Here is a 24,349-nt window from a genome sequence, read left to right as displayed (position 1 = left end):
ATCAAGTCAGCTTTATCCCAGGGATGCATGGATTCTTCAACATATATCAATCAATTAATGTGATACACCATATTGACAAATTAAAAGATAAAAGCCGTATAATTTCAATAGATGTGGAGAAAGGTTGCAACAAAATTCAGCACCCATTTATCATAAAAACTATTCAAAAAAAAAAATGGGCAGAGAAGGAACTTATGTCAACATAATAAAGAACATATACAACAAACCCACAGAAAACATTATTCTCAACGGTGAGAAACTGAAAGCATTCCCTCTCAGGAATAAGACAAGAATGCCCACTCTCACCACTATCATTCAACATAATTTTGGAAGGCTTAGCTATGGCAATCAAAGAGAAAGACATAAAAGGAATCCAGATTGGAAAGGAAGAAGTAAAACTCTCACTATTTGCAGATGATATAGTACTATACATAGAAAATCTTAAAGATACTATCAGAAAATTACTAGAACTAATCAATGAATTTAGTAAAGTCATAGGATAAAGAAATCAATCCACAGAAATCACTTGCATTCCTAATGAAAATAATAACAATGAAAAATCAGAAAGAGAATTTAAATAATCAATTCCATTTACCACTGCAGCAAAAATAATAAAATACCTAGGAATAAAACCTAACTAAGGAGACAAAAGAGCTCTATACAGAAAACTATAAGACACTGATGAAAGAAATCAAAGATGACATAAACAGTGGCAAGGAAATTCCATGTTTCAGGGTTGAAAGAATCAATATTGTGAAAATTAGTGTACTACCAAACACAATTTACAGGTTCAATGCAATCCCTATCAAATTTCCAATGGCATTTTTTTCATAGAACTAGAACCAAAAAAAATGTCACAATCCATATGAAAACATGAAAGACCCCAAATTGTCAAAGCAATCTTGAGAAAGAAGAATGGAGCTGGAGGAATCAACTTACCTGATTTTAGACAAAACTACAGAGCTACAGTCATCAAGAAAGTATAGTACTGACACAAAGACAGAAGTATAGACCAATGGAACAAGACAGAAAGCCAAAGATAACCCCACACATCTATGGGTACTTTGTATTTTACAAAGGAGGCAAGAATACAATGGGAAAAAGATAGTCTCTTCACTAAGTGGTGCTGGAAGAACTGGACAACTATCTGCAAAAGAATGATATTAGAACAGTTCTTAGTACCATACACAAAGATAAACTCAAAATGGATTAAAGGCCTAGATATAAGACCAGAAACTATAAAACTCTTAGAAAAAAAGGTAGGCAGAACACTATATGGCATAAATCATAGCAAGATCCATTATGACCCACCTCCTAAAGTAACAGAAATAAAAACAAACAAAAATAAGAAGTTAGATCTAATTAAACGTAAAAGTCTTTGAACAGCAAATGAATCTATAAACAAGGTAAAAGGACAACCCTCAGAACGGCAGAAAATAATAGCAAATGGATTAACTGACAAAGAATTATTTCCAAGATATACAAGCAGTTCAAATAACTCAATACCAGAAAAACAAACAATGCAATAAAAAAATGGGCAAAAGACCCAAACAGACATTTCTCCAGAGAAGACATGCAGATGGCTAATACACACATGAAGAGATGCTCAACATCTCTCATTATTAGAGAAATGAAAATGAAAATTACAATGTGATATAATCTCATGCTGGTCAGAATGGCATTATTTTTAAAATCCACAAACAACAAGTGCTGGAGAGTGTGTGCAGAAATGAGAACCCTCTTGCACTGCTGGTGGGATGTAAGTTGATACAGCCACTATGGAAGACAGTATGAAGATTCCATTAAAAACTAGGAATAAAACCACCATCAGTTCAGTTCAATTCAGTTGCTCAGTCGTGTCCGGCTCTTTGTGACCCCATGAATTGCAGCATGCTAGGCCTTCCTGCCCATCACCAACTCCCAGAGTTCACTCAAATTCACGTCCATCGAGTCGGTGATGCCATTCAGCCATCTCATCCTCTGTCATCCTCTTCTCCTCCTGTCCCCAATCCCTCCCAGCATCAGAGTCTTTTCCATGAGTCAACTCTTCCCATGAGGTGGCCAAAGTACTGGAGTTTCAGCTTTAGCATCATTCCTTCCAAAGACCATCCAGGACCAATCTTCTTGGAATGGACTGGTTGGATCTCCTTGGAGCCCAAAGGACTCTCAAGAGTTTTCTCCAACACCACAGTGCAAAAGCATCAATTCTTTGGCACTCAGCTTTCTTCACAGTCCAACTCTCACATCCATACATGACCACTGGAAAAACCATAGCCTTGACTAGACAGACCTTTGTTGGCAAAGTAATGTCTATGCTTTTGAATATGCTATCTAGGTTGGTCATAACTTCCCTTCCAAGGAGTAAGCATCTTTTAATGTCATGGCTGCCATCACCATCTGCAGTGATTTGGGAGCCCCCCAAAAAAAGTCTGACACTGTTTCCACTGTTTCCCCATCTATTTCCCATGAAGTGAGGGGACCAGATGCCATGATCTTCGTTTTTTGAATGTTGAGCTTTAAGCCAAATTTTTTACTCTCCTCTTTCACTTTCATCAAGAGGCTTTTTAGTTCCTCTTCACTTTCTGCCATAAGGGTGGTTTCATCTGCATATCTGAGGTTATTGATATTTCTCCCAGCAATCTTGATTCCAGCTTGTGTTTCTTCCAGTCCAGTGTTTCTCATGTTGTACTCTGCATAGAAGTTAAATAAACAGAGTGACATTATACAGCCTTGACATACTCCTTTTCCTATTTGGAACCAGTCTCTTGTTCCATGTCCAGTTCTAACTATTGCTTCCTGACCTGCATACAAATTTCTCAAGAGGCAGATCAGGTTGTCTGGTATTCCCATCTCTCAGAGTTTTCCACAGTTTATTGTGATCCACACAGTCAAAGGCTTTGGCATATTAAATGAAGCAGAAATAGATGTTTTTCTGGAACTCTCTTGCTTTTTCCATGATCCAGCGGATGTTGGCAGTTTGATCTCTGGTTCCTCTGCCTTTTCTAAAACCATCTTGAATGTCATGAAGTTCACGGTTCACATATTGCTGAAGCCTGGCTTGGAGAATTTTAAGCATTACTTTACTAACGTGTGAGATGAGTGCAATTGTACAGTAGTTTGAGCATTCTTTGGCATTGCCTTTCTTTGGGATTGGAATGAAAACTGATCATTTCCAGTCCTGTGGCCACTGCTGAGTTTTCTAAATTTGCTGGCATATTGAGTGCATCATTTTCTTTTTTTTTTTTTTTTTTTAAAGCTGAGGAAGTTTTTATTTTTATTTTTTTTATTTTTTTTTATTTTTTTATTTTTAAACTTTACATAATTGTATTAGTTTTGCCAAATATCAAAATGAATCCACCACAGGTATACATGTGTTCCCCATCCCGAACCCTCCTCCCTCCTCCCTCCCCATACCATCCCTCTGGGCCGTCCCAGTGTACCAGCCCCAAGCATCCAGCATCATGCATCGAACCTGGACTGGCAACTCGTTTCCTACATGATATTTTACATGTTTCATTGCCATTCTCCCCAATCTTCCCACCCTCTCCCTCTCCCACAGAGTCCATAAGACTGTTCTATACATCAGTGTCTCTTTTGCTGTCTCGTACACCGGGTTATTGTTACCATCTTTCTAAATTCCATATATATGCGTTAGTATACTGTATTTATGTTTTTCCTTCTGGCTTACTTCACTCTGTATAATAGGCTCCAGTTTCATCCACCTCATTATAACTGATTCAAATGTATTCTTTTTAATGGCTGAGTAATACTCCATTGTGTATATGTACCACAGCTTTCTTATCCATTCATCTGCTGATGGACATCTAGGTTGCTTCCATGTCTTGGCTATTATAAACAGTGCTGCGATGAACATTGGGGTACACGTGTCTCTTTCCCTTCTGGTTTTCTCAGTGTGTATGCCCAGCAGTGGGGTTGCTGGATCATAAGGCAGTTCTATTTCCAGTTTTTTAAGGAATCTCCACACTGTTCTCCATAGTGGCTGTACTAGTTTGCATTCCCACCAACAGTGTAAGAGGGTTCCCTTTTCTCCACACCCTCTCCAGCACTTATTATTTGTAGACTTTTGGATCGCAGCCATTCTGACTGGTGTGAAATGGTACCTCATAGTGGTTTTGATTTGCATTTCTCTGATAATGAGTGATGTTGAGCATCTTTTCATGTGTTTGTTAGCCATCTGTATGTCTTCTTTGGAGAAACTCTCCAGAAAGCAGGAATAGAAGGAACATACCTCAACATAATAAAAGCTATATATGACAAACCCACAGCAAACATTATCCTCAATGGTGAAAAATTGAAAGCATTTCCTCTAAAGTCAGGAACAAGACAAGGGTGCCCACTTTCACCATTACTATTCAACATAGTTTTGGAAGTTTTGGCCACAGCAATCAGAGCAGAAAAAGAAATAAAAGGAATCCAAATTGGAAAAGAAGAAGTAAAACTCTCACTATTTGCAGATGACATGATCCTCTACATAGAAAACCCTAAAGAGTCCACCAGAAAATTACTAGAAATAATCAATGACTACAGTAAAGTTGCAGGATATAAAATCAACACACAGAAATCCCTTGCATTCCTATACACTAATAATGAGAAAACAGAAAGAGAAATTAAGGAAACAATTCCATTCACCATTGCAACGGAAAGAATAAAATACTTAGGAATATATCTACCTAAAGAAACTAAAGACCTATATATAGAAAACTATAAAACACTGGTGAAAGAAATCAAAGAGGACACTAATAGATGGAGAAATATACCATGTTCATGGATTGGAAGAATCAATATAGTGAAAATGAGTATACTACCCAAAGAAATTTATAGATTCAACGCAATCCCTATCAAGCTACCAACAGTATTCTTCACAGAGCTAGAACAAATAATTTCACAATTTGTATGGAAATACAAAAAACCTCGAATAGCCAAAGCGATCTTGAGAAAGAAGAATGGAACTGGAGGAATCAACCTACCTGACTTCAGGCTGTACTACAAAGCCACAGTTATCAAGACAGTATGGTACTGGCACAAAGACAGAAATATTGATCAATGGAATAAAATAGAAAGCCCAGAGATAAATCCACGCACATATGGACACCTTATCTTCGACAAAGGAGGCAAGAATATACAATGGATTAAAGACAATCTCTTTAACAAGTGGTGCTGGGAAATCTGGTCAACCACTTGTAAAAGAATGAAACTGGACCACTTTCTAACACCATACACAAAAATAAACTCAAAATGGATTAAAGATCTAAACGTAAGACCAGAAACTATAAAACTCCTAGAGGAGAACATAGGCAAAACACTCTCCGACATACATCACAGCAGGATCCTCTATGACCCACCTCCCAGAATATTGGAAATAAAAGCAAAAATAAACAAATGGGACCTAATTAACCTTAAAAGCTTCTGCACATCAAAGGAAACTATTAGCAAGGTGAAAAGACAGCCTTCAGAATGGGAGAAAATAATAGCAAATGAAGCATCCGACAAACAACTAATCTCAAAAATATACAAGCAACTCCTACAGCTCAACTCCAGAAAAATAAACGACCCAATCAAAAAATGGGCCAAAGAACTAAATAGACATTTCTCCAAAGAAGACATACAGATGGCTAACAAACACATGAGTGCATCATTTTCACAGCATCATCTTTCAGGAAATGGAATAGCTCAACTGGAATTCTAATACCTCCACTAGCTTTGTTTGTAGTGATGCTTTCTAAGGCCCACTTGACTTCACATTGCAGGATGCCTGGCTCTAGGTGAGTCATCACACCATCGTGATTATCTGGGTCGTGAGGATCTTTTTTGTACAGTTCTTCTGTGTATTCTTGTCATCTCTTCTTAATATCTTCTGCTTCTGTTAGGTCCATACCATTTCTGTCCCTTATCGAGCCCATCTTTGCATGACATGTTCCTTTGGTATATCCGATCTTACAAAGTCATAAAAGGAGTACATTTGAGTCACTTCTAATGAGGTGGATGAACCAAGAGCCTATTAATGAGAGCAAAGAAAGCCAAAGAGGGAAAAACAAATATCATATATTAATCCATATATATGGAATCTAGAAAGATGATACTGAAGAACCTATTCACAGAGCAGCAATGGAGACCCAGACATACAGAACAGACTATGGACAAGGGTGTGGGAGAAGAGGGAGATGGTGAATTGAATGGAGAGAGTAGCATGGAAGCATAAACACTAATATATGTAAATAGATAGCCAAAGGAAATTTGCTGTATGACTCAGGAAACTCAAACTGGGGCTTTGTAATAACCTAGAGGGGTGGGAAAGGGTGGGACAGGGAAGGGAGATTCACCTATGGTTAATTTACATTGATGTATTATTACAGAAATCAAACCAATATTGTAAAGCAATTATTAATCAATTAAAAATAAATTTATAGAAAATATAGGGGAAATGAGAAGGGCATGTGAAAAAAATTAACTTTTTCATTAATATTAGCATTGATAGTTATTGACATTATTATAAATTATTATAATTATTGACATAATTATAAATTATTATAAATAAATTATTATTTATAATAATATTATTATTCTGCTGCTGCTGCTGCTAAGTCGCTTCAGTCGTGTCCAAATCTGTGCGACCCCATAGACGGCAGCCCACCAGGCTCCCCCATCCCTGCAATTCCCCAGGAAAGAACACTGGAGTGGGTTACCATTTCCTTCTCCGATTTTGTTGCTACTGTGTGCTTAATGTATGATAAAGTAAATGGGATATCCTTACAGTCCATGTGTCCTAGAAAATCAGTTTTTGCTTTGTAGAAGAAAGCGTATATATAAGGATGTAATATGCAAGAAGTAAAAAAAACCCCCTAGTCCTGAATTTTAATTAGTATCATAATTTTATGATGTTTTTAAAAATAAATTTCATGTATAAAATTTAAAAATAAGTTTCATGGAATTAATTTTCATAATATGGTTCAATTTTTGCTAGACAATGGAGTCTGATCAGTGTACCCCAACCACTAGAATCAGGACAGTGTTTAACAACCTTGGCTCATCATAAGAATAACTGGGCCATTTATTAATACTACTTCCAGGTCTTCCTCTAGAGCTTCTGATTAGGAATATACTGGGTAGTATCCAGACATTTATTTTTAACAAGCCATCACCCCCAACATATGAGCTCCAATGATTCTTATGATCAGGCAAGGCTGAGAAACACATATTGACTGGATGGGTCTTCATATTACTGACTGCTTTCTCCTGGTTTTCCCTTCATTGCAGGGGCTGAAGAGAATAGAGTTACCATTAGAACCCATTTGCAATGACTTACTTAAAAGGTTGTATTTCCATATATTTCCAAAATTGACTGAAAGAGATAATTAACCACATTCATCCTTCCACTTTCCTTTTAGCTCAGACTTTGTTTTGTTCCAGGCATGTTGAGACTCCAAAGAAAGAAAACTAAGAAGGTGTTCTTGCTCAAAAACAAAACAAGAAACAAAAAGCTGAGGATTTCTGTTTAAAATAAACAGTAGATTTTCCCCTTTCCTGACACTACTATGAGGCAAAATACTAAAGATAGCGGGACTACAAGTCAAAAAAGACTTGAGTTCTAATCCAAATTCAAACTTCTACTAGATATATTCATAGTCTTTTCAAGTAACTTGAAAAGAGCCCCTGGGTGGGCTCGAACCACCAACCTTTTGGTTAACAGCTGAAGGTGCTAACAGATTGGGCCATAGAGACAGCAGTCAAATAACATCCTGAATTTATTTTCATCTATAAAGTCTAAATAGCAATGCCTGTCCTATCTGCATCTGTGCATTGTGGGGAGGATCAGAATGAGACCATCAAAGTAAAATGCCTTTAAACCAACAATCCCCAATCTTTTAGGCACCAGGAACCTGTGTCATAGAAGACAACTTTTCCACAGTTTGGGAATGAAGGGGAGTGGTTTCAGTTTTGTCTGCTGCTCACCTCCTGTTGTGCAGTCTGGTTTCTAAGAGGCCATGAACCACTGATCTGTGGCCCAGGGGATGGAGACCCCTGCTTAAAACTCTAAAATACAGTACATGTGTGTGTTAGTCACTCAGTCGAGTCTGACTCTTTGTGATCCCTTGGACTATAGCCCACCAAGGCTACTCTGTCTAAAGAATTCTCCAGGCAAGAATACTGAAGTGGGTTGCTATGGGAATCTTCCCAAACAAGGGATTGAATCTGGGTCTCCTGCATTGCAGGCAGATTATTTATCATCTCAGCCATCAAGGAAGCCCTATACTATACATATGCTAGTATTATTTTTACTATTGAAGAGCCACAACCTAATATGAGTAATATTAACATGCATGGTTTGTTATAATAAGAACAATCAGAACAATTTGTAGTTTTCAAAAGTCAAAGAGACAGTATTGAGATTTCAAAAAGTCACTAACAACTTCATAATTTATATAGACCAACTTTCATTCCACATGTACTCCACATATACTCATACAGTTTGGTTTTCCAAAAAACTAAAGCAAACGAAAATTGCTCGTTTCTTCTGTATTGGTAATTAAGCTACATTTTCTCAGTTCCAAACACACTGTTCTATACAATGTTTTTGATGAAACTCTGCAAACCACATTTCTGCTTTACTGAATGTCTTTGAACAGATGAAATTGACTGACTCAATGGATATGAATTTCAGCAAACTTCAGGAGATAGTGAAGGACAGGGAAGCCTCATGTACTGCAGTCGTGGGGTCACAAAGAGTTGGACATGACAGTGACTGAACAACAACAAAATGTCTTTGAATGAGATTCTGCCAATAGAGAACAGTACAAGGAGACTAGATGACTGAAGAAGGAAGATGATCCTTTCTGTTTTGCTTTCTATTCCTATCAGTATCACCCAAAGAACAACTTTCCATCCTGGCATTGGCTGTTAGTAATAGTAGCAGTCGGTTCTTCTTTTTGTGCACTATCAGAATCAACCTCATTGTAACACAAAAGGTACCACTACTAGCTGGCAGTGTACCAAACTCAGAAATCAGTCCCATATCAGCAAACCTTTTCTGTAATTTTATAGTTTCTGAAAATAGAAACTACTTTTTGTTTTCCTAGCCCAAGGGGTGATAGCTACTTCCTGAATAAACACTCTTGTTGCTTCAGTTTCATTTTTGCTTTTTTAAATCCTCTAAAACATGTCTAAACAGTTTATACAATTAAATTCTTTTGGTAAGCTTTCTGTTTACCTTCTTGGACATTTATTGATAGAAACCATCCATTTAACAATCAGGTTCACTAAGACTTTTCAAGAAGGTGTACATGGACAATAACTAATATGAATAGAACGTCAAGCACAGTGTGCATAATGTCAAGATGTATACTAGTAAGATAGAAAAAACCATGTCATTCAAAATTGAACTGATATTCAGCTAGACTACAACATTATATGCTAGATTGACACTCAGGGTTGGACCATTTTGTTCTCTTGTTGAACACACTGTTTAATTTCACAGACTACAATCTAAAACAAGATTGCTCACAGACCACGGTAATTTCAATTGCTCAGTCATGTCTGAATCTTTGCTACCCCATGGACTGCAGCACACCAGGCTTCCAAGTCCATCACCAACTCCCGGAGTTTACTCATGTTATTGAGTCAGTGATGCCATCCAAACATCTCATCTTCTATAGTCCCCTTCTCCTCCTGCCTTCAATCTTTACCAGCATCAGAGTCTCTTCAAATGAGTCAGTTCTTTGCATTAGGAGCTTCAGCTTCAACATCAGTCCTTCCAATGAATATTCAGGACTGATTTCCTTTATGATGGACTGGTTGAACCTCCTTGCAGTCCAAGGGACTCTCAAAAATCTCCTCCAACACCACAGTTTAAAAGTATCAATGTTTCAGCACTCAGCTTTCTTTATAATCCAACACTCACATCCATACATGACTACTGGAAAAACCATAGCTTTGACTAGATGGACCTTTGTTGGCAAAGTAATGTCTCTGCTCTTTAATATGCTGTCTAGTTTGGTCATAACTGTTCTTCCAAGGAGAAAGTGTCTTTTAATTTCATGGCTGCAGTCACCATCTGCAGTGATTTTGGAGCCCAAAAAGATAAAGTCCGCCAATGGTTCCACTGTTTCCCCATCTATTTGCCATGAAATGATGGGACTAGATGCAATGATCTTAGTTTTCTGAATGTTGTGTTTGAAGCCACCTTTTTCACTCTCCTCTTTCACTTTCAGCAAGAGGCTCTTTAGTTCATCTTCACTTTCTGCCATAAGGGTGGTGTCATCTGAGTATCTGATGTTGATATTTTTCCCACCAATTTTGATTCCAATTTGTGCTTCATCCAGCCCAGCGTTTCTCATGATGTATTCTGCATATAAGTTAAATAAGCAGGGTGACAATATGCAGCCTTGACATACTCTTTTTCCTATTTGGAACCAGTCTGTTGTTCCATGTCCAGTTGTAGCTGTTACTTCCTGACCTGCATACAGATTTCTCCAGAGGCACGTCAGTTGGTCTGCTATTCCCATCTCTTTCAGAACTTTCCAGTTTTTGGTGATCCACACAGTCAAAGGCTTTGGCATAGTCAATAAAGCAGAAGTAGATGTTTTTCTGGAACTCTCGTCCTTTTTCAATGATCCAATGGAAGTTGGCAATTTGATCTCTGGTTCCTCTGCCTTTTGTAAATCCAGCTTGAACATCTGGAAGTTCATAGTTCATGTACTGTTGAAGCCTCCCTTGGAGAATTTTGAGCATTGCTTTACTAGTGTGTGAGATGAGTGCAACTGTGCAGTAGTTTGAGCATTCTTTGGCATTGTCTTTCCTTGGGATTGGAATGGAAACTGACCTTTTCCAATCATATGGCCACTGCTGAGTTTTCCAAATTTGCTGGCATAGTGAGTGCAGCACTTTTATAGCATCATCTTTTAGGATTTGAAATAGCTCAACTGGAATTTCATCACCCTCACTAGCTTTATTTGTGGTGATGTTTCCTAAGGCCCACTTGACTTCTCATTCCAAGATTTCTGGCTCTAGGTGAGTGATAAAACCATCGTGGTTATCTGGGTCATGAAGATCTTTTTTGTATAGGTCTTCTGTGTATTCTTGCCACCTTTTATTAATATCTTCTGCTTCTGTTAGATCCATACCATTTCTGTCCTTTTTGAAGTGACAGAGCCAAAGCAAAAACAACACCCAATTATGGATGTGACTGGTGATAGAAGTAAAGTCTGATCTTCTAAAGAGCAATAATGCATAAGAGCCTGGAATGTTAGGTCCATGAATCAAGGCAAATTGGAAGTGGTCAAACAGGTGATGGCAAGAGTGAACATTAACATTTTAGGAATCAGCAAACTAAAATGGACTGGAATGGGTGAATTTAACTCAGATGACCATTATATTTACTACTGTGGACAAGAATCCCTTAGAAGAAATGGGGTAGGCATCATAGTCAACAGAGACCATGATAACAGGAAATAAAACAAGGCTACTTCATAATTTTGTCTCAACAGACAAAACCAAGGTTGCAATGCCACATTCTAAATACCCTATCACTGAATTGCCCCTCCTGGGACTTTCCAGGTGGCAATAGTGGTAAAGAACTTGCTTGCCATTGCAGGAGATGTAAGAGACACAGGCTCGATCCCTGGGTTGAGATCACCTGGAGAAGAAAACGCAACCCACTCCAGTGTTCTTGCCTGGAAAACCCCATGGGGAGAGGAGGCTGGCAGGTAATAGTCCATAGGGTCACAAAGAATCAAACACGACTGAAGAGACTTAGCACTCTCAAAACATCCAATTTAGAGCAAATGCTCACTTCATTATACCCTCCCCTAAATTACCCAGCCAAAGTCCAAATCTTCCAGTTAGGTATTTCTACCATCCTCTTACTGAGATAAATCATGGTTCTCTATGCTATGTGTTCTTCTTTGCTGCAACAAGCAATAAACATAGCTTATTTCACTACTGATTTATTCTTACGGTTTGATTGAGGGGCACTGACAGTGGTAAATTTTCCTTGGAAGTAAGCCAAAGAATTTTCAGATGATGGTTATATTTCATTGTGTGGATAAAGTGTGCTTCCAGGACAAGCTAGAAAGTGATCAACATGGGTGTTTGTCACAGTGGTATTTTATATTTATGTAATTATTTCATGAATACCTCTCTTCCTATTAAATCTAGATCATCAGTTCCATGCTGCTGCTGCTGCTAAGTCGCTTCAGTCGTGTTCGACTCTGTGCGACCCCATAGACGGCGGCCCACCAGGCTCCCCCGTCCCTGGAATTCTCCAGGCAAGAACACTGGAGTGGGTTGCCATTTCCTTCTCCAATGCGTGAACGGGAAAAGTGAAAGTGAAGTTGCTCAGTCGTGTCCAACTCTTCTCGACCCCATGGTCTGCAGCCTACCAGGCTCCTCCGTCCATGGGATTTTCCAGGCAAGAGTACTGGAGTGGGGTGCCATAGCCTTCTCCACATCAGTTCCATAAGAGCAGTGAAAATATCTGGCTTTTCTCATCATTGTATCCCTAAGGTCAAGCACAATATCTGGCACATTGTAGACTTCTGGAGTACAATAGAAATAGAATATGAGATAAATATATAGGCTTCCATTAAAAGAGTGAAAAACTCCTGGTAAAATTAATTTTAATTACATACCTTACCGCAGTATATTCAAAATTTTATCATTTAAACATGCAATTAGCATAAAATTTAGACATTTATATATTATTTTTACAAAATCTTTGAAATCACCTATTTTATACTTGTAGCATATGTCAGTTTGAATGCTAAATTTTCATCATACAAAATTGACCTATACATAAGTTTCACAAGATTTACAATTGAAAAAGTAGATTCAAATACCCAAGTTCTCCAGTAACTGAATTTTTAGCCTTTTAAGTTTTGCTGAGGCATAACTAATGAAAACTAAATTACACATGTTTAAATTGTACAATTTGATGTTCTCCTTTGTGTATACGTCAAGAAACAATCTTGTGTGAACATACCCATCATACCCTTAAGTGTTTCCTAATGCCCTCTTTCAATCAATTTGCCCTACCTTCTGTCCGCTTACATAACCATGTAACCACTGACTTGCTTCCTGTCATTAGTTTGCATTTTCAATAATTTTATATAGATGGAAGCATACAGTATGTATTCTTTTTTTTTAATCTGGTTTCTTTCACTCAAGCTGATTATTTTAAGATTCAATCATATGATGTGCATGTCAATATTTCACTTTTTAATTGTTGATTTCTATTCCCCTATATGAACAAAATTTTTTTATCCGTTCACCTGTTAATGAACATTTAGCTTGTTTCTACTTTTAGGCTACTATAAATGCAGCTGCTATAAACATTCATGTAAAAGTTTTTATAAGGATAAGTACTATCACTCCTCTTGGGCAAAGACTTATCAGAATAGTTGGATAATAGGGCAGGTGTATGTTTAGTTTTAAAAAAAAAACTGTCAAAATGTTTTCAAAAGTGGCTGTACTATTTTACAGTCCCACAATCAATGTATGATTGTTCCTTTATCTCCATATCTTTGCCAATAATTCTTATTCTAGAGAGTGAGAAATACCTCATGTTGGTTTTAATATGCATTTCCTGAATGATGCATAATTTTGAGCAGCTGTTCACATATTTATTGAATGTTCATGTATCAGTTTTGTTGAAATATCAGGCTCATATCTTTTGTTCATTTGTAATCAGATCATTTGTCCTTGTAAGTGTTTTGTATATGCTGGATAAAAGTACATTAATGGATAAGTGATTTGCAAATATTTCCTTCTAGGCTGTTGCTCGTCTTTTCATTTTCTTCATGGTATCTTTCAAAGTGTTAAGGTTTTGAATTTTGTTGAGACCCAATTTATTCATTTTTCAATTTTATGGATTGCACTGTTGACTTAGTATCTAAGAAATCTTTACCTAACTCTTAGTCTCAAATATTTTCTCTTATTGTTTTCATAAAATGTTATTGGTATAGCTCTTCCATTTAGGTCTCTAATCTATTTTAAAGTATTTTTGTGTGTGTGTATGTCCAACTGTCCAAGTACCATTCATTAAACAGACATCTTTCCCTTCCACAATGAATTGTCTTAACATTTTTTATAAAATCAGTTCCCTATAAATATAACAACTATTTCTGCACTCTCAGTTCTTTTCCATTGTTTCAAAGCTATTTACCATGCAATAACTTGAGATATTTTTCGAAAAGTCTACTCACATTATTGTTGTTTTTTTTTTTAAACTGCTGAAATCTTTTAATACTTTCCCTTCTAAGGAAAAGTTACATCAAAATCTCCTGCCTGTTAGATTTATAGTTGCTACACAGACCAAATGAATGAGATTCTTTAGGAAAACACAATTTTAATGAAATTATGTTAGATTAGTATAATAAGAATCATAACAGTTGTAGCAGAAAGCCAGAGAACAATACTGTTAAATTATTAGTTACTCACCACTTCTAAATACTGAAATACACAAATATATAGTATGTAATTTATTTAGTATGTAATTTACATAGTATGTAATTTATTTAACTTTGATTGAGATGTTTATATGAATCATGATTCAATTCTATGATAAAATTAACTGGTCTTATTAGATGTATAAAAATTATGATATTTTATGAAATATCTTTAACTTTTTAAAACTGAAAACACTGCTTAAAGTTTATACAATGTGTTAATTACTGTCTTTTATTTAAGGTTACCTTTTTAGTTTATATAAATATTATGATTTCAAAATATGTCTTTTGAGATTAGGATTAATTAACTAATTGAGGCTCAGTATTGCCAACTTTTCAAATATCATGACAATTTTCTCAATGGCATTCCTACTAATGAGATGGGGGAAACCCATTTGCTGCTTTAAATGAAAGATTACTTACTGCTCTTTTTCTAGAACACCCTGTAATCCAAGGCACAGTAAGGTTTCCTGAAATCTGTGGAAACAACAAATGGAATCTCAGTGAGGTATGCATTGATACTATTTGGAATGCTGATCAATACCAAAGAATTCACACAAGATGTCAAGATAGGTCTGCATTCAGAGCATATCCCCTATGTGGACAAATGCTGTTACCTTATTGAAAGCAAGAGCTTTAAAAGGCCTTCCTTCATGGCAAAATTCAAAAAGCAGTGTAGTTCCTCTGAAAATTCAAGAAAATTTTGAGGATGTTTTTTAGGCCTGGAAATATGGTTTGGAAATCTATGGACAATAAAATTATTATAATAATAAAACTTCATTGCTCTGTGAAATAAATGAGTTACAATCATCAAATAATTATCTACAGTCATTGTACTATATTTTGCCTTTCTACATTTATTCATCTTACATAACTGCAAGGCCCTTTTTAAGTAGAAACTACTAAGGTGAATAGCTAGTAAAACCATATTACATCAGCATTGCCACATAAGGAGATAGATGCTACTCTCATAGGATTCTGGGGAGTGATTCCAGAGACCAAAGTGTTTCTGAGAGCAATGACGCTGGTTAGCCTATACTTAACCACACCTTTTCCTAAGACATACAAGGATTGGGGAGTACTCAAAACTCTCCACTTGCACTCTCCTTCCCTCCCAAACATATGGCTCTCAAGAGACTGACAAATCAGCCTTTCTAAGTGGTAGTGGTGAAGGAATGTGATATTCAATAAAACACTTTTTGTTTTTGATAAATTATATTCAGCAATGGTCAATGAATCTGTATTATGCTTATTTATAAGAAGTGATGCTCAAAAAGTCAAGGTAAATTGTAAAGTGATATTATTGAAATTCCAGGTAAATGATTACTGTCCCTGACTATCAGACTTGCCATTTTGACTTTAAAATACATTAATATGCTAAGAACCAGTTAAAAATTATATAAACTCCAAATAATACTTGTAAGGAAAACTTTTACTCAAGTTAAAAATCCCATTAAAGTATAATAGCAATTAACTCAAATGTTTGAGGGCATGAGAAAGTTTGAATAATTGATTTTTAATGGTTAATTGAGAATTAAAAATTTCTACAGAAAAATACTTCAAAAGTTACATCTTCCTATCCTATTACTAATACTTGGTGTAAGATACAATGTTTGCAAAGTAAATTGATTGCTAGACTCAATGAAGGGGGTAAATCTGCTAAAATAGTCATATAATATACTCTTGAAAAAAATAGAGATATCCAACTGGATATATGTATATCTAAGTTTACCTATAACTGAGGATATTTTAAAACTCATTACGTTAAGTTGCTAGAGAAAATATGTTAAACCAAATGAGTTATACCTCCTTCATAAACTAGTAACTACTCAAAAGGGAGGAAAGTTATTGACAAACCTAGACAGCATATTAAAAAGCAGAGACATTACTTTGTCAACAAAGGTCCGCCTAGTCAAGGCTATGGTTTTTCCTATGGTCATGTATGGATGTGAGAGTTGGACTGTGAAGAAAGCTGAGTGCCAAAGAATCGATGCTTTTGTACTGTGGTGTTGGAGAAGACTGTTGAGAGTCCCTTGGACTGCAAGGAGGTCCAACCAGTCCACTCTAAAGGAGATCAGTCTTGGGTGTTCATTGGAAGGACTAATGTTGAAGCTGGAACTCCAATATTTTGGCCATCTGATGTGAAGAGCTGACTCATTTGAAAAGACCCTGATGTTGGGAAAGATTGAAGGCCGGAGGAAAAGGGGATGACAGAGGATGAGATGGTTGGATGGCATCACTGACTCAATGGACATGAGTTTGGGTGAACTCCAGGAGTTGGTGATGGACAGGGAGGCCTGGTGTGCTGCAGTTCATGGGGTCACAAAGAGTCGGACATGACTGAGCAACTGAACTGAACTGAACTCAAAAATTAATGTGAAACAAATGATATATATAATAAACAAGGTAATTGAATTTCTTGAAATATGGACCTTATTATACATTTAAGAATACAAAATGTAGATTCACTAGAGGGCAGACAGAAGAAGTAAGAACTACAGTCTCACAGCCTCCATAATGAAAATCATAGTCACACAAAGTTAATCAGAATAAGAAGGCAGATGATTATATCCCAGATGAAGGAACAAGATAAAATACAAGAAAAACAACTAAAGGAACTGGAAATTGGCAACCTTCCAGAAAAAGAGTTCAGAATGATGATAGTGAAGATGATCCAGGATCTAGGAAAAATAACAGAGGAGATTCAAGAAATGGTTACCAAGACCTAGACGACCTAAAGAACAAACACACAGAAAAAAAATAATACACTAGAATGAATCCATAAAAGGCAGAAGAACAGATAAGTTACTTGGAAGACAGAATGGTGGAAATCACTGCTGCAAAATAGAATATAGAAGAAAAGAATGAAAATAAATAGAAACAGACTAAGAGACCTCTGGAACCACATTAAGCACACCAGCATTTGCATTTTAGGGATTCCAGAAGGAGAAAAGAGAGAGAAAGGACAGAGAAAATATTTCATGAGATAATAGCTGAAAATTTCCCTAACATGGGAAAGGAAAAAATCAACCAAGTCCAGGAATTGCAGAGTCCCAGGCAGGATAAACCAAAGGAGGAACACACCAGGACATATAGTAATCAAACTGACAAAAATTAAAGACAAAGATAAAATATTAAAAGTAACAAGGGAAAAACAACAAATAATATACAAGGGAACTGCCATAAGGTTATCAGGTAATTTCTGAAGAGAAACTCTATAAACCATAAGGGAATGTCATGATATATTTAAAATTATGAAAGGGGAAAGAAAGCCTACAATCAAAAATACTCTACCCAGCAAGACTCACATTCAGATATGGTGGAGAAATCAAAAGCTTTCCAGACAAGCAAAAGTTAAGAGAATTCAGCACCAGCAAATCAGTTATACAACAAATACCAAAGGAACCTGTTTAGGCAGGAAACACAATAGAAGGCAAAAACCTACAAAAAATAAACCGAAAGCAATTAAGAAAATGGTAATAAGGTAATACATATCAATAATTACCTTAAATGTAAATGGATTAAATGCACCAACTAACCAAAAAACATAGACTGGTTGGGTGGATACAAAAATAAGACACATATATATGCTGTCTACAAGAGACCCACCTCAGACCTAGGGACACTTACAGACAAAGTAAGGGGACAGGAGAAGGTATTCCATGAAAATGAAAATCAAAAAAAAGCTGGAGTAGCAATACTCATATCAGACAAAATAGATTTAAAAAAATAGACTTAGAGACAAAGAAGGACATTACATGATGATCAAGTGTTCAACTCAAGAAGATATAAAAATTATGAATATATATATATACACCCAACATAGGAGCACCTCAAAATGTAAGGCAAATACAAACAAGAATAAAGGGAGAAATCAATAGTAATACAATAATAGTGGGAGATTTCAACTCCCCACTTTCATCAATGGACAGATCATCCACACAAAAAACTAATAAGGAAACATAGGCCTAAATGACACTTTAGACTGGATGGACTTAATAATTGTTGAGCATTCCACCCAAAAGCAGCAGACTATGCATTCTTTTCAAGTGCCCACGGAACATTCTCAAGGAATGAGCACATGCTGGACCACAAGGCAAACTTTGGCAAATTAAAGAAAATTGAAAACATATCAAGCATGTTTTCTCATCACAGTGTTATGAGATTAGGAAAAAAACTACAAGATAGCGGTCCTAAGATGGTGGAGGAACAGGATGGGGAGACCACTTTCTCCCCCAGAAATTCATTGAAAGATCATTTGAATGCTGAGCAAATTCCACAAAACAACTTCTGAATGCTGGCAGAGGACACCAGGCACCAAGAAAGGCAGCCCATTGTCTTTGAAAGGAGATGTTTTATCATCAGTCCTATAGGGATGGAGAAGTCTTGAGGCTACTGTAAGATTAAGACTGAAAACCAGAAGCAGGAGGCTTAAATCCAAAACCCAAGAACACCAGAGAACTCCTGACTCCAGGGAACATCAATTGATAAAAGCTCATCCAAAAGCCTCTATACCTACACTGAAACCAAGTTCCACCCAAGAACCAAAAAGTTTCAGAGCAAGACATAACAAACACATTCTCCACCAACACAGGAACAAACCAGCTCTTCAACAAATGCTGAAGGATCTTCTCTAGACATGAAACACAGAAAGGGTGTATAAACTCGAACCCCCAAAAAAGTAAATGGCAACTGGATCATACTCATCAATATTCATCAATAATGTAAATGGGTTGAATGCTCCAACCAAAAGACAAAGACTGACTGAATGTATACAAAAACAAGACCCCTATATATGCTGTTTACAAGAGACACATCTCTAAACAAGGGACACTTACAGACTGAAAGAGAAGGGCTGGAGAAAAGATATTTCACGCAAATGGAGACAAAAGAAAGCAGGAATAGCAATACTCATATCATATAAAATAGACTTTGAAATAAAGGCTGAGAAAAGAGACAAAGGACACTTCATAATGATCAAGGATCAACCCAAGAAGAAGATACACAATTATAAAAATATATGCACCCAACATAGGAACACCACATCATGTAAGGCAAATGCTAACAATTAAGAAAGGGGAAACTTACAGTAATATTAAAATTATTAGTAAAATCCCAGAATAATAATAGTAAAATCACAAAAATAATAGTCAGAGACTTTAATATCACACTCATGCCTATGGATATATCAACTAAACAGAAAATTAACAAGAAAACACAAACTTTAAATGATACAATGGACCAGTTAGACCTAATTGATATCTATAGGACATTTCACCCCCAAAAAAGGAATTTCACCTTTTTCTCAAGTGCACACGGAATCTTCTCTAGGATAGATCACATCCTGGGCCTCAAATCTAGTCTTGCTAAATTCAAAAAAATTGAAATAATTCCAAGCTCGTTTCTAATCACAATGCAGTAAGATCAGATGTCAACTACAGGAAAAAAGAAAAAAAAAACTATTAAAAGTTCCAACATATGGAGGCAAAGCAACACACTTCTGAATAACCAAAAAATCAAAAAAGAAATCAAAATACACATAGAAATGAATGAAAATGAAAACACAACAATCCAAAACCTGTGGGACTCAGTAAAAGCAGTGCTAAGGGGAAGGTTCATAGCAATACAAGATTACTTCAAAAAACAAGAAAAAAGTCAAATAAATAACCTAACTCTACACCTAAACAACTAGAAAAAGAAGAAATGAAGAACCCCAGGGTTAGTAGAAGGAAAGAAATCTTAAAAAATAAGGCAGAAATAAATGCAAAAGAAACAAAAGAGACCATAGCAAAAATCAACAAAGCCAAAAGCTGATTCTTTGAGAAGATGAATAAAATAGCCAAACCATTATCTGGACTTATTAAGAAACAAAGGGAGAAGAATCAAATCAACAAAATTAGAAATGAAAATGTTGATCACAACGGACAACACAGAAATACAAAGGATCATAAGAGACTACTATCAGCAACTATATGACAATAAAATGGACAATTTGGAAGAAATGGACAAATTCTTAGAAATGCATAACTTTCCAAAACTGAGCCAGGAAGAAATAGAACTTTTTAACAGACCTATCACAAGCACAGAAATCAAAACTGTAATAAGAAATCTACCAGCAAACAAAAGCCCAGGACCAGTCGGCTTCACAGCTGAATTCTACCAAAAATTGAGAAAAGCGAACACCTATCCTACTCAAACTCTTCCAGAAAATTGCAGAGGAAGGTAAACTTCTAAACTCATTCTATGAGGCCACCATCACCCTAATACCAAAACCTGACAAAGATGCCACAAAAAAAGAAAACTACAGGCCAATATCACTGATGAACATAGATGCAAAAATCCTTAACAAAATCCTAGCAAACACAATCCAACAACATATTAAAAAGATCATACATCTTGACCCAGTGGTTTTTTCCCAAGGATGCAAGGATTCTTTAATATATGTAAATCAATCAATGTAATGTAATACACCACATTAACAAATTGGAAGATAAATACTACATTATTATCTCAATAGATGCAGAGAAAGCCTTTGACAAAATTCAATATCCATGTATGATAAAAGCCTTCCAGAAAGTAGGCATAGAAGGAACATACCTCAGCATAATAAAAGCTAAATATGACAAACCCACATCAAACATTGTCCTCAATGGTGAAAACTTGAAAGCGTTTCCCCTAAAGTCGGGAAAAAGACAAGGGTGCCCACTCTCCCCACTACTATTCAACATAGTTTTGGAAGTTTTGGCCACCGGAAGCAGAGAAGAAAAAGGAATAAAAGGAATCCAGATTGGAAAAGAAGAAGTAAAACTCTCACTGTTTGCAGATGACATGATCCTCTACATGGAAAACCCTAAAGACTCCACCAGAAAATTATTGGAGCTAATCAATGAATATAAGAACTTTTCAGGATATAAAATTAACACACAGAAATCCCTTGCATTCCTATACACTAATAATGAGAAAACAGAAAGAGAAATTAAGGAAATAATTCCATTAACCATCGCAATGAGAAGAATAAAATACTTAGGAATATATCTACCTAAAGAATCAAAAGACCTATGTATAGAAAACTATAAAACACTGATGAAAGAAATCAAAGAGAACACAAATAGATAGAGAAATATACCGTGTTCATGGATTGGAAGAAGCAATATAGTGAAAATGAGTATACTACCCAAAGCAATCTATAGATTCAATCCAATCCCTATCAAGCTACCAACAGTATTTTTCACACAACTAGAACAAATAATTTCACAATTTGTATGGAAATACAAAAAACCTCGTATAGCTAAAGCAATCTTGAGAAAGAAGAATGGAACTGGTGGAATCAACTTGCCTGACTTCAGGCTGTACTACAAAGCCACAGTCATCAAGACAGTATGGTACTGGCACAAAGACAGAAATATAGATCAGTGAAACAAAATAGAAAGCCCAGAGATAAATCCATGCACCTATGGACACCTTTTCTTTGACAAAGGAAGCAAGAATATACAATGGAGAAAAGACAATCTCTAACAAGTGGTGCTGGGGAAAATGTTCAACCACTTGTGGGAGAATGACATTGAAACATGTAAAGTATCATGTAAGAAACGAGTTGCCAGTCCAGGTTCGATACACGATACTGGATGCTTGAGGCTAGTGCACTGGGACGACCCAGAGGGATGGTATGGGGAGGGAGGAGGGAGGAGGATGGGGAACACATGTATACCTGTGGCGGATTCATTTTGATATTTGGCAAAACTAATACAATTATGTAAAGTTTAAAAATAAAATAAAATTAAAAAAAAAAGAATGTGGAGAGTAGTGTGGATGAATATCACTAATATATGTAAATGGACAGCCATTGGGAACTTCCTGTATAACTCAGGAAACTCAAACAGGGGCTCTGTAATAACCTAGAGCAGTGGAGATGGGCGGGAGGTGCGAGGGAGATTCAAGAAGGAGAGGACATACGTTCACCTATGGTTAATTTATGTTGATGTTTGACAGAAATCAAGCCAATATTGTAAGCCAATCATCAATCAATTTAAAATAAATAAATATATATTTAAAAAATAAAAATAAATAAAAAAAGAATGAAACTAGAATACTTTCTAACACCATGCACAAAAAAAAACTCAAAATTGATTAAAGATCTAAACGTAAGATCAGAAACTATAAAACTCCTAGAGGAAAACATAGGCAAAACACTCACTGACATAAATCACAGCAGGATCCTCTATGACTCACCTCCCAGAGTAATGGAAATAGAAGCAAAAATAAACAAATGGGACCTAATTAAACTTAAAAGCTTTTGCCCAATGAAGGAAACTATAAGCAAGGTGAAAAGACAGTCTTCAGAACGGGAGAAAATGAAGCAAATGAAGCAACTGACAAACAACTAATCTCAAAAATATACAAGCAACTCCTACAGCTCAATTCCAGAAAAGTAAACGACCCAATCAAAAAATGAGCCAATGAACTAAACAGACATTTCTCCAAAGAAGATATACAGATGGCTAAGAAATACATGAAAAGATGCTCAACGTCGCTCATTATCAGAGAAATGCAAATCAAAACCACTATGAGGTACCATCTCATGCTGGTCAGAGTGCCTGTTATTCAAAGTCTACAAGCAACAAATGCTGGAGAGGGTGTGGAGAAAAGGGAACCCTCTTACACTTTTGATGGGAATGCAAAGTAGTACAGCCACTATGCAGAACAGTGTGGAGATTCCTTAAAAAACTGGAAATAGAACTGCCATATGACCCAGAAATCCCACTGCTGGGCATACACACTGAGGAAACCAGAATTGAAATAGACACGTGTACCCCAGTGTTCATCACAGCACTGTTTATAATAGCCAAGACATGGAAGCAACCTAGATGTCCATTGACAGACAAATGGATAAGAAAGCTGTGGTACATATACATAATGCAATATTACTCAACCATTAAAAAGAATACATTTGAATCATTACTAATAAGGTGGATGAATCTGGAGCCTATTATACAGACTGAAGTGAGTCAAAAAGAAAAACACCAATACAGTATAATAATGCATATATATGGAATTTAGAAAAATGGTAATGACCAATATGTGAGACAGAAAAAGAGACACAGATGTATAGAACAGTCTTTTGGACTCTGTGGGAGAAGGCGAGGGTGGGATGATTTGAAAGAGTAGCATTGAAACATGTATATTATCATATATGAAACAGATCACCAGTTCAGATTCGATGCATGAGACAGGGTGCTCAGGGCTGGTGAACTGGGATGACCCAGAGGGATGGGAGGTCAAAGGAGGGTTCAGGATGGGGAACAGATGTACACCCATTCTTGTTTCATGTCAATGTATGGCAAAATCCACTACAATATTATAAAATAATTAGCCTTCAATTAAAATAAATAAATTAAAAACAAAAAGAAATAAACCACAAGAAAAAAAACTATAAGAAACAGAAACATGTGGTGGCTAAACAACATGCTCTTACTACTAAACAACCAATGCATCACTGAAGAAATCAAAGAAGAAAACAGTAAATACCTAGAGACAAAGGAAAACAAAAGCACAATGGTCCAAAACCTATGGGATACAGCAAAAGCAGTTCTAAGAAGGAAGTTTATAGCAGTATAGTCTTATCTCAAGAAACAAGAAAAATATCAAGTAGAAAACCTAACCTTACACCTAAAACAACTAGAGAAAGAAGAATAAACAAAACCTAAAATTATTAAAAGGAAAGAAATTACAAAGATCAGAGTAGAAATAATTGAAATAGAGACAAAGACAATAATTGCAAAGATCAATGGAACAAAAAGTTGGTTCTTTTAAAAGTTAAACAAAATTGATAAACCCTTAGCTAGACTCTTCAAGAAAATAAATAATAAAGGAGAGGACTCAAGTCAGTAAAA

General features: G+C 36.1%; 1 protein-coding gene across 2 annotated transcripts in view; it reads right to left on the bottom strand.

Moving 5' to 3' along the window:
- Window positions 1–24,349, bottom strand: part of HDX (highly divergent homeobox) — a 217,524-nt gene that overhangs the window by 117,804 nt on the left and 75,371 nt on the right. For both annotated transcript variants that reach the window (XM_070783571.1, XM_070783572.1), the window contains exon 4: window positions 14,883–14,936. In XM_070783571.1, coding sequence (XP_070639672.1) covers window positions 14,883–14,936 — 54 coding nt within the window. The remainder of the gene's footprint in view (window positions 1–14,882; window positions 14,937–24,349) is intronic.

The sequence above is a fragment of the Bos indicus genome, chromosome X, assembly GCF_029378745.1.
Source record: "Bos indicus isolate NIAB-ARS_2022 breed Sahiwal x Tharparkar chromosome X, NIAB-ARS_B.indTharparkar_mat_pri_1.0, whole genome shotgun sequence".
Taxonomy (NCBI): Eukaryota; Metazoa; Chordata; class Mammalia; order Artiodactyla; family Bovidae; genus Bos; species Bos indicus.
This window is presented reverse-complemented; position numbering and strand designations above follow the sequence as displayed.